Raw genomic sequence first — 9,584 nt, 5'->3', positions numbered from 1 at the left:
TGAGGGAAGGGGGCCGGGGGGGCCCGCAGAGGGGAGCCATCTGGCTCTGCGGCTCCTGCGAGCAGAGCTGTGCGGCGGAGCCATCCCAAAGCCCCCGCCGAGCCCCCGCCGCTGCAGCCCTGCGGTCCTAAAGCCAGGCAGTGGCTTGGAGGGGGTGTGCTGGGGTGTCCCGTGTGCTGGGACCCTCGGGCCCCCATCCGGACACGTGCACGTGCCCAAATGTTCACCCGCATCTCCCAGGGCTCACCTCCCGGCTCCATAAGGGGTGGGGGAACATCTGTGGGTTTGTGCTACCAGAATCCCCCCTCCCGTGCCAAGTCAGGCAGGGCCCCTATTTCACACCAACCCCTTCCCTGGGCTAACAGTGGCCGCGGCCAGTCCAAACGGCCCCTCTCTGCCTCAGTTTCCCCACCCACAAAACGGACCCACCTCCCCCCGTAGCGCTCAGCATGCCCTGGGGCGGCTTTCTTCCCCACCAGAGGTGTCCCCATAAAGTTTTTGCAGCCCCCCCCCCCCTTTGCCCGGGTGCTCTCCGGGTGGTGGTCCTGGCCCCGTGGGCGGCCGTCCCCAGGGGGGTTGGATGGATGCCGGGGGTCAGGGGGGCTGCGGGCACGGGGTCCGTGAGCTGCACGTCCCGGGGCTGAGCTGCGGCGAGGCACGCAGCCACGCTTAGGACCCTGCAGGCTCGGGTCTTCCCAGCTTTTTCCTGGAGTTGCTGAGCGAGCGGGGAGGGGCCGAGCCTGCGGCTCCCCATAAACCTGGCCGCTTCGCCCACGGCCCAGCAGATGTGGGGACTCTCCTCGTCCCCCCACAGCGCGGCCACAGGCTGCGTCCCGCTGCCCTCGGAGCTGGGCGTCTCGCCTGCCCTCCCCGCTGCGCTGAGTTTCCAGAGTTTCCAGAGCTCTCTGCACAGTGGGGAAAGACTTCGGGGCTGGCCGAAAGGAGCCGGGTGAGCAGAGAGGAAAAGAGGGAGGGAAAAGAGGAGAGAAGGAAAAAAAAAAAATAAGGGGAAAAAAATCATGGTGGTGCGGGCTTGCCAAGAAACGCTTTGGGAGAGGACGGTGAGAAAAGGAGACGGCGGCTCTTCCCCGAGGGGTGAGGACGGGAGCCCAGCACCTCTGGGCTTGAACTTTAGCACCCTCTTCTGCGAAAGCGCAAGGAACAGGATCGCCTCGTCCTGAGCGAGCCGGGAGAAGCCAGCCGCTCTCTCCAGCGAGGTTTTTTCTGTGCTGCTTTCAAAAGAAACGCCAGGAAGAGAGCGCAAAGGAGGCAGCCAGCGCTCGTGGCGCTCGCGACGCTTCGTGAGTAGCCGTGGGGCTGTTGTGAATCACCGAGCGAGGAGTGCCTGGGTGTCCGCTCGCAGCGCCGCGATGCTTGCTTGCTTTTGACTGAACGCGACCCAGCACGGTGGATTTATCTCCTTGTGTGTGTGCCTCCACGGCAGCTCCTCCCGCAGGGGCCGCGGGGGGCAGCCCCTAGGTGGGGGGCTCTCGGAGGAGCGGGCACCCCGCGTGGCCCTGGGGCGATGCCGGCACAGTAGCGCCCATAGGCAGGCGGCACCCCCTGCTCAGGATGGCTGTGTACGCCCTCACGGGCTTCTCGCTGGTCAGCCTGCTGAGTTTTGGCTACTTGTCCTGGGACTGGATGAAGCCCGGCTTGGTGGCCGACGTGCCCATGGGCCCCCTGGAGAAATCGCTGCCTCCCGCCTTCGCCCGGCCGCCGCACATCATCTTCATCCTGACCGACGACCAGGGCTACCACGACGTCGGGTACCACGGCTCCGACATCCAGACGCCCACCCTGGACAGGCTGGCAGCCGAGGGCGTGAAGCTGGAGAACTACTACATCCAGCCCATCTGCACGCCCTCCAGGAGCCAGCTGATAACCGGACGGTAAGCCCGCGCCCCCCGCTGCCCCACGGGTCCCCTTCTGTCCCTGAGCCCCGTGAGGTTTCAGCCCGGCTCACGGCGAGGCAGGTGCCCCAGAGTATGGGATTATGCTGGAGGGCCGCTAGGGAGGGGGTTTTGCTGGCTCCGGGGGTGAAAAGTTGATTTTTTACCTGGTTTAATAACAGCACGTGGCGGGTCACCAAGGCCACAAATGCAAATGCAGTTGGGCAACCAAATCACATTTGGGAGAAGGTGGTCTGTGGCCACGAGGGCCTCTGGTGGCAGGGAGAGGTGTCCCCGGGGCGGTCCCACGTGGGTGACACCGGGGTGCCCAGTCTCTGGGGTGGTTTGCTCTACGTTGGCCCATGGGGAGTCACAGAATCACAGAATCATTAGGGTTGGAAAAACCCTCCAAGATCATCTGGTCCAACCGTCCCCCTACCACCACTGTCACCCACTAACCCACGTCCCTGAGCACCGCGTCCAACCTTCCCTTGAACACCCCCAGGGACAGTGACCCCACCACATCCCTGAGCAACCCATTTCAATCCCTGACCATTCGCTGCTGGGCTGTGGGGTGGAAGGGTTTTCTTCCCCTGTGGCTGCTGCCTCTCCCTCGGGCCCTGCTTTTCCCTCTGCTCGTTCAGTGCTGCACGGCCCAGGGCAGGGCACCTCTGGGCCGTGCAGAGCAGGGGAGGACAGGGATCTGCACACAGCTGGGGCACTGCAAACCCTTTGGGATTGCTGAGCAGCTCCTGCTTGTCCTGGCAAAGAGCCCAACAACTCCGCCGGGCCGGCAGCAGTGGGATGACCGATGGTGGCATCCTGGCTTTTGAAGGGACAGGAGCCCAGAGTACCTTTGCAATGTCTCCTGAGCGTGTGCACACACGCACACTCTCTGTCTTTGCACTTGTTTTTGGTACTTTTGTGTGGATAAGGAGTTCCCTCCTCTGGCACGGAGCTCATCCCATGAGGTTGGGCTGGGTGACACAGAGAGTCACACGCTTTTGTGGTCTCCAGAAGAAAAATTGCCATCACCCAGCACTGCTCCCCACCGCCACCAATCCCTCTTGGCTCTTCCCCGGCAGGTACCAGATCCACACAGGGCTGCAGCACTCCATCATCCGCCCCCGGCAGCCCAACTGCCTGCCCCTCGACCAGGTCACTCTGCCCCAGAAGCTGCAGGAGGCCGGCTACTCCACGCACATGGTGGGCAAGTGGCACCTCGGCTTCTACAAGAAGGAGTGCCTGCCCACCCGCCGGGGCTTCGACACCTTCCTGGGCTCGCTGACGGGCAACGTGGACTACTACACCTACGACAACTGCGACGGGCCGGGCGTCTGCGGCTACGACCTGCACGAGGGGGAGGACGTGGCGTGGGACCAGAGCGGGAAGTACTCCACCTTCCTCTACGCCCAGCGTGTCAGCAAGATCCTGGCGTCCCACAGCCCCAGGGAGCCCATCTTCATCTACGTGGCCTTCCAGGCGGTGCACACACCTCTGCAGTCGCCCAAGGAGTACATCTACCGCTACCGCTCCATGGGCAACGTCGCCCGCCGCAAGTACGCCGCCATGGTCACCTGCATGGACGAGGCGGTGAAGAACATCACCTGGGCCCTCAAGAAGTACGGTTATTACGACAACAGCGTGATCGTGTTCTCCACAGACAATGGTGGGCAGACCTTCTCTGGGGGCAGCAACTGGCCGCTGCGGGGACGAAAAGGGACGTACTGGGAAGGGGGCGTCCGCGGCATCGGTTTTGTGCACAGCCCTCTGATCAAGCGCAAGCGCCGGACCAGCTGGGCGCTGGTGCACATCACGGACTGGTACCCGACCCTGGTGAGCCTGGCCAGGGGCAACCTGAGCAACGTCCCGGGCCTGGACGGCTACAACGTCTGGCCCGCCATCAGCGAGGGGAAGGAGTCACCACGAACAGAAATCCTGCACAACATCGACCCCCTCTACAACCATGCCAAGTACGGCTCCTTGGAGGACGGCTTTGGCATCTGGAACACGGCCGTGCAGGCCTCCATCCGCGTTGGGGAGTGGAAGCTCCTCACCGGCGACCCGGGCTACAGCGACTGGATCCCCCCGCAGACACTGACCAACTTCCCGGGCAGCTGGTGGAACCTGGAGCGGCTCACCGACGGCCCGAGGAAATCCGTGTGGCTCTTCAACATCACCGCCGACCCCTACGAGCGCTACGACCTCTCGGAGCAGCGCCCGGACGTCGTCAGGGCCCTCCTGCTGCGGTTGGCCTACTACAACCGGACGGCCATCCCGGTGCGGTACCCCGCCGAGAACCCCCGCGCCCACCCGGACTTCAACGGCGGCGCCTGGGGGCCTTGGGCCGGCGAGGACGATGTGGACGAGTGGGAAGGAGGCCGGGAGGCCCCGAAGAGTCGGAGCAAGAAGAAGAAGTGCAAGATCTGCAAGCTGCGCTCCTTCTTCCGCAAGCTGAACACCAGGCTCATGTCCAATCGCATCTGATGGGGGGCTCCCCAGTGTCGATGCAGCCTGGCCGGGGCGGTGCCGGCAGCTCCATGGGGTGGGATGGAAGGAGAGGGATGTCCCGGGGGGTGCTCAGCGCCCTCCTGCTCTCCTTTGCTCCGGGGCACGCTGCCCCCAAAACGCTGCCCTCCATCCGGACCAGTAGCTGCAGGGAGGGTGGGTGGGCTGGTGGGTGAAGATGGGTGATGAGGCTCAAGGCTGAGCTGTGCACAGCCCCTTCTGAAGTGGGACATGTTTTTTGGGGGACCGTGCGGGCAATTGGAAGCTCTAAGTGTTGGCCATGGCAGCAGCACGAGGTGGAGGTGCTGCCGGCCTCGGCTGCTCTGGCTGCACGTTTCCCTCCGCGTTCCGCTGTAGATACATGTTCCTGACTTCCTACGTGCTGCCAAGCAGCTGTCTGCTTTGCTCTTGAGTTTCCAGGGCTTTCCCTAACCCACGACTACCAAATTTCCCCGTTTTACTTCCCTGCAGAAGGACAGACTCCTGACCACGGATGTCAGACCTGGAGCCACCAGGGCTGGGCTCAGCCTTGCTGCCACGGGGACCTCGCGTGGGGCCACAGCTCCTCTGCGCTGGTTTGGGGTGGCCAGGAGCAGCCCCGGAGCTGCGGCCCACAGGGACATGGCTGGAAGTGGTCCCCTGCTGCACACAGAGGACAAATGGCTCTGCACAGCCCCACACGTGGGAGGCAGGTTTGTCCCACGCTCTGGCAGGCTTCACATGGGCCAGGTTCATCCCAGCTCTGCCTGACCAGACCCTGCAGCTGCATGGCAGTAGGCACCCCTAAGTTCCTCCCCATCCATCCTCCACGTGCAACCAGCTGAATAAATGAACCCAGGACAGAAAGATCTCAGGAAGGTCTGTGCAGAGCCCGATTTGCTCTGCTCCACGACCACAAGACGTGCAACCACGGGGACACGGGGAAGGAGCATCCCCCTGCACCCCCCTCTCTTGCTGCCTTTGCTGCAGCCACCCCGGGGACACTGGAGCTGCCACCACGTCCCCTCGCCGTGGCCAGACCCCGCACCCCCAGCGATGCCTGCACTGGGGGACCCCCCATCTGCCCACCGAGGTGCTCCAGCCGATGCCTTGGTGTGGGGCCAGGCAGCGCAGGAGCGCGGGCAGCGAGCAAAGCGCCGTGCCCCCACGCTTTCCGCAGGGTGCGAGCGCGCGTACGTGCGCTCAGATGGGAGCTGGCTTGGATGAAAGAGGGTAAATAGCTTTAAAAGCATTTTGGATGCATGGTGCATTTCCATTTACACAATGTGTTTTACATTTCTCCCCACAGGTTTCTCTTGGTGCAGCGTGTGTAGGCGAAGGCCCTGCTGTGAATTTTGAAAATAGTTATTTTTGTCTCTGGAAAATGAGGCCCGTTAGGACTTGTCAGCTCTTGGATGAGCAGTGTGGGCTTTTTTTTTTTTTTCCCCTCTCTCCCTTGCAAAATAACATTCATTTAAAATCTGTCATTGAAAGATGTGACAATTGGCAGCATGCACACTGAATACCTTTCAGTGCGCTTTCAAGCCCTGCGTGTGAGAGAGGGACGGGGACGGGAAGAGAATGCAATGACACGTTTGTATTTTTTTTTTTTTTTTTTTTTACTCTTAGCTGGATTATTTGGGGGAATTGGGATTTTCTATAGAAACAAAGAAAAAAAAAAAAAGCTGACAGCAAGGCATAATACAGGAGGCCCTCTCCTTGCAGGGATGGGATGGAGTTTGCAAAGCCAGAGCCTGGCTGTCAGTGCGCCCGTCCCAACTGCTCCTTGCATCCCTGTCACTGTGTTGCTGGCTCCGTGGGCACATCCCCTGCAGCAGGACAAGGGACGGGCTTCACAGGGGGCTCAGCTCCTCCACCAGCCCCACGATGCCCCATCTCCATCCCCAGCTCGCTTAGCAAGGTGCTCCGCCGGGACATCACCAACCTCGTGCCCATCGGCAGCGTGGCTGCAGCGCCAGCTGCCATTTGGCAAAGCCTCCTGGCAAGTGGTTGCCAAATATAAACCGGTGCCTTGCAGGAGGAGGGTGCTCAGTGCTCAGCACGCAGGGGCTGAGGTCCCCCCGGGGTCCTGGCACGGGGCTGCGGGGACAGGGGGAGCAGGCAGAGGGAGTGGGGCTGGCCATGGGGCGGCGGCGAGGTGCGAGGAACGGTTTTCATTTCCATATTTATGTAAACGCATCCAAGTTTAGTCCTTCTTTTATTTTTTTATTTTTTTTGTCAAAAATGGAAATTTCCATGAAAACGTGTTCGATTTGTTCTCCCTTCAGTTTTACTAATATCTCCATGAAAAACATTCGCCTTGTCTTGTCTCGTTTCCAGTTTCTGATCTGGGCCGGTGCCGGTTTCACTCAGTCAGTCTAGCCAGAGTTTTAGGTCTGGGTTCTCTCCCTCTCTTTTTTTAAAGTTGAGATCTGAATTTTAACAAAAAGAAGAATCTGAAGGAAAGTGCTAGTCCCTGAAAAGAGGAGAAGTAGGCAGAAAAACCTCTGGGTGTTGGGAGAGAGTTGTTGTCCCTCTCTCAGCGCACCCAGGAGAGCACTTGTCCTTCCCCACATCTCCAGCCCTGCTGTGTCTCAGCCCCGCCAGCGCCAGCACCATTCCAGAGCTTTGCTGCTTTGCAGAATTTGCCCCTGGGAGCTCGAGTTAGGGTAACGGGGCTGGAGAACAGCGGGTGAGCAGCTGGAGAGCTTCATTTCAGCATCCTCTCATCCCCATCCCAGCACGGCTCACGAATGGTCCCAGCTGGGACGGCTCCAGCAGCGCCCAGTGCTGGGCAGCTCCGAGCCAAGGGCACAAAGAGAAATGTGCCAAAATCAGGTGTTTTCACACCATTTAACCCCCTTGGGAGTGCCTGTGGGCTCTGGCTGGGAAGGGGTTAATGCAGCCAGTGGGCGAGATGCTGCCGAAGTGGCTCTGGAGAGCTCTTTGCCTTGCTGTGGTGCTGCACCGAGGGCATCTGTTTAAACAGAGAGGCTGAGAGCTGCGCGCTGGGAGCCGGGTGCAGGATAGGGCCCTGCCAAGGGGCTGGGATGGGGCTGGGATGGGGCTGGGGCAGGGGGTACGTCGGGGGGTGCTGGGGCTCTGTGCTGAGAGGTGAGAGCTGGGTTGGAGGGATGGGATGGGATGGGATGGGATGGGATGGGATGGGGATGGGATGGGATGGGATGGGATGGGATGGGGATGGAGATGGAGATGGAGATGAAATGGGGAGGACATGGGATGGATCAGGCAGGATGGGTGCACCTGGGAGCCTCTCCAGCCCCACAGACCCCTTCAACCTGAGTGAGCAGCAGCACAACAACTGGACATCTCAGCAGCCTGCCCGGGCAGGAGGGCAGCCGGCACCCTGGGCACCGCTTGCTGGGGAGGGGGTGCTCTGTGCAAAGGGCTGCACCTCACGCCAGACCCTGGTGTCAGGGAAAAGCTGGCCCTGGGGACCCCCGTCCCACCAAAAACAGTTCTGCGTTGTTGCTGGCGTGAGCCCTGGGGCCTGCAGGGACAGGGCACGTTTCCAAACACAACCTTAAATGTAAATCAGCTCCCCTTACCGCGGTATTTATAATCCCTTCCTAAAAATAACCGAGACTTCAGCTTCCCAGAGGACAGCAACTGAGCATCCCCCAGACCCCAGCTTGCGTGTGAAACTGTCCCAGTAATTCTGGGATCTCTGCAGCATGCAATCCGCTTGCTGTGCCTGTGAGACGCTGCTGGGGGCTGTTAGCCCATAGGGGCCTGGGGGGGTGCAGGGGGGCTGCTGCAGCCCCTCTGGGACTCGCTGGTCCTCCTGAGCCCCGTGGGGCTGCTGCTGATCCCACACGTGTGGCGTTTGCTGCGTGATCCCGAGTCAGACCACACTCTCTTGGGCAGGCGGCCACGCTGGGGAGCCCGGCGGCAGGATGCAGACACTGAATATCTGCAGGCAGAGCTGTGGGGAGAGCGGGAGGCATTTCAGGAGAGGCAGCCCGGCGATGGAGAGGAGCCTCTGGGGATGAAGGTCTCCATCAGGCGGCCAGAGCCCAGCACGGCAGCAGAAGGGCAGCCCGGTGGCTGCATGTCGAGGGTCGCCAAGGAGCGGTGTTTTGGGGCTGCCCAGCTCCAGCCAGCTGGGAGAGGAGATGTCGGCCGAGGAGAGGCGTCTGAGGAGGACCCTGAGGGACAGGGCTGGGGGTTCCCCCTTCCCCTGGGCCCAGGGACCCCCGTGCTGGCTCCCAGCCCGGGGCAGGAGCGTCCCACCCGAAGCCGTGGCTCAGCCTCGCGCTGTGCCCAGGGACGGGGCTCGGCACACGGCGGGTCCCGGGTGGGAGAATTTCAGTCGCAACGCAGAACATGCTCGGCACTGAGAAACCCAGCTCCTCCTCTCCTTCAAAGAGGGAAAAATGCTGATAAAAAGGGAAAAAAAAAAAAAAACAAACAGAGAGGAGGCCGGCAAGGGAGAAACCCTTCCTGGAGAGCCCTGTCTGTGCCGGGCTGCACAAACCCCACAAACCCTGCACACCACGGGGGGCTTTGCTGGGATGGGGGGCACAGGGGGCTGCCTTCTGCATCGGTGTCCATCCCTGCCCTTGGGGACAAACCCACACGGGTACGCAGGCATTGGGGCGAGCAGTGCTCCCTGTCCCCATCACGCTGCCCTCGGGGACCCTGTCCCCAGCCCCGTGTCCCGGCCACGAGTGGGAACGGGGCCCCTGCCACCGCGGCTGGATGCGGGGACGCGAAGGTGGGGATGGAAGCGGGTAATGGTGCAATTAATGGAAAAGCCATTAGACCTTTCTCCTCCTCCCCCTCCTCTTCCTCACTCAGCCACTTGCTGTCCTCCTCCACTTCCACCTCCTTTCTTCTCTCCCTCTCCCCGCTCCTCCTCTCTCTCCTCTCAAAGATTTCTCCCTATTTTTGTCTGGTTAGAGCCTTTTCTTTTCCTTTTAACCCTACAGTTCCCCGGAGGGAAACTACATCGGCCTCATCTGCCCAAGGCAATGCCTTCCGTGGCCACCGAAAGCCCCTGCTGCCGGGGCCCTTCTCCTCCTGCAAAAATGACCAGAAATGGGGTAAAACCCCAAATGGGGGGCAGAAACTGGGCAGTCACAAGGCTGGAGGTGGGGGTGCTGGCAGCAAGGCGTGCTTAGGGGGAAACCTCTCCCCCGAGGCCTCGGATCTCGTTACTCCACTTTTATTGCCCTTTTTCAT

General features: G+C 61.3%; 1 protein-coding gene and 1 long non-coding RNA gene across 2 annotated transcripts; one reads left to right on the top strand and one right to left on the bottom strand.

Annotated features, from left to right (window-relative positions):
- Window positions 1-462: 462 nt before the first annotated feature.
- ARSI (arylsulfatase family member I) lies at window positions 463-6,702 on the top strand. The gene is made up of 2 exons (XM_040573430.1): window positions 463-1,892; window positions 2,978-6,702. The coding sequence occupies exons 1-2, from the start codon at window positions 1,573-1,575 to the stop codon at window positions 4,377-4,379; spliced, it is 1,722 nt and encodes a 573-aa protein (XP_040429364.1). The 5' UTR covers window positions 463-1,572; the 3' UTR covers window positions 4,380-6,702.
- On the bottom strand, window positions 5,980-9,559 carry LOC121077845. The gene is made up of 2 exons (XR_005824334.1): window positions 8,634-9,559; window positions 5,980-6,811 (listed from the first exon to the last, which is right to left on the bottom strand). It is a non-coding gene; the product is annotated as an uncharacterized LOC121077845 (long non-coding RNA).
- Between the last annotated feature and the right edge of the window lie 25 nt (window positions 9,560-9,584).

Source organism: Cygnus olor, chromosome 14 (genome assembly GCF_009769625.2).
Source record: "Cygnus olor isolate bCygOlo1 chromosome 14, bCygOlo1.pri.v2, whole genome shotgun sequence".
NCBI classification, from domain to species: domain Eukaryota; kingdom Metazoa; phylum Chordata; class Aves; order Anseriformes; family Anatidae; genus Cygnus; species Cygnus olor.
Note: the sequence above shows the minus strand (reverse complement) of the source record. Positions and strands in the feature narration are given on the sequence as shown.

Bases quoted from the DNA above. Each gene is read 5' to 3' on its own strand.
- ARSI (XM_040573430.1), top strand. From the start codon at position 1,573: ATGGCTGTGTACGCCCTCACGGGCTTCTCGCTGGTCAGCCTGCTGAGT. The intron at 1,893-2,977 runs GTAAGCCCGCGC...CTTCCCCGGCAG, and splicing joins AGCCAGCTGATAACCGGACG to GTACCAGATCCACACAGGGC.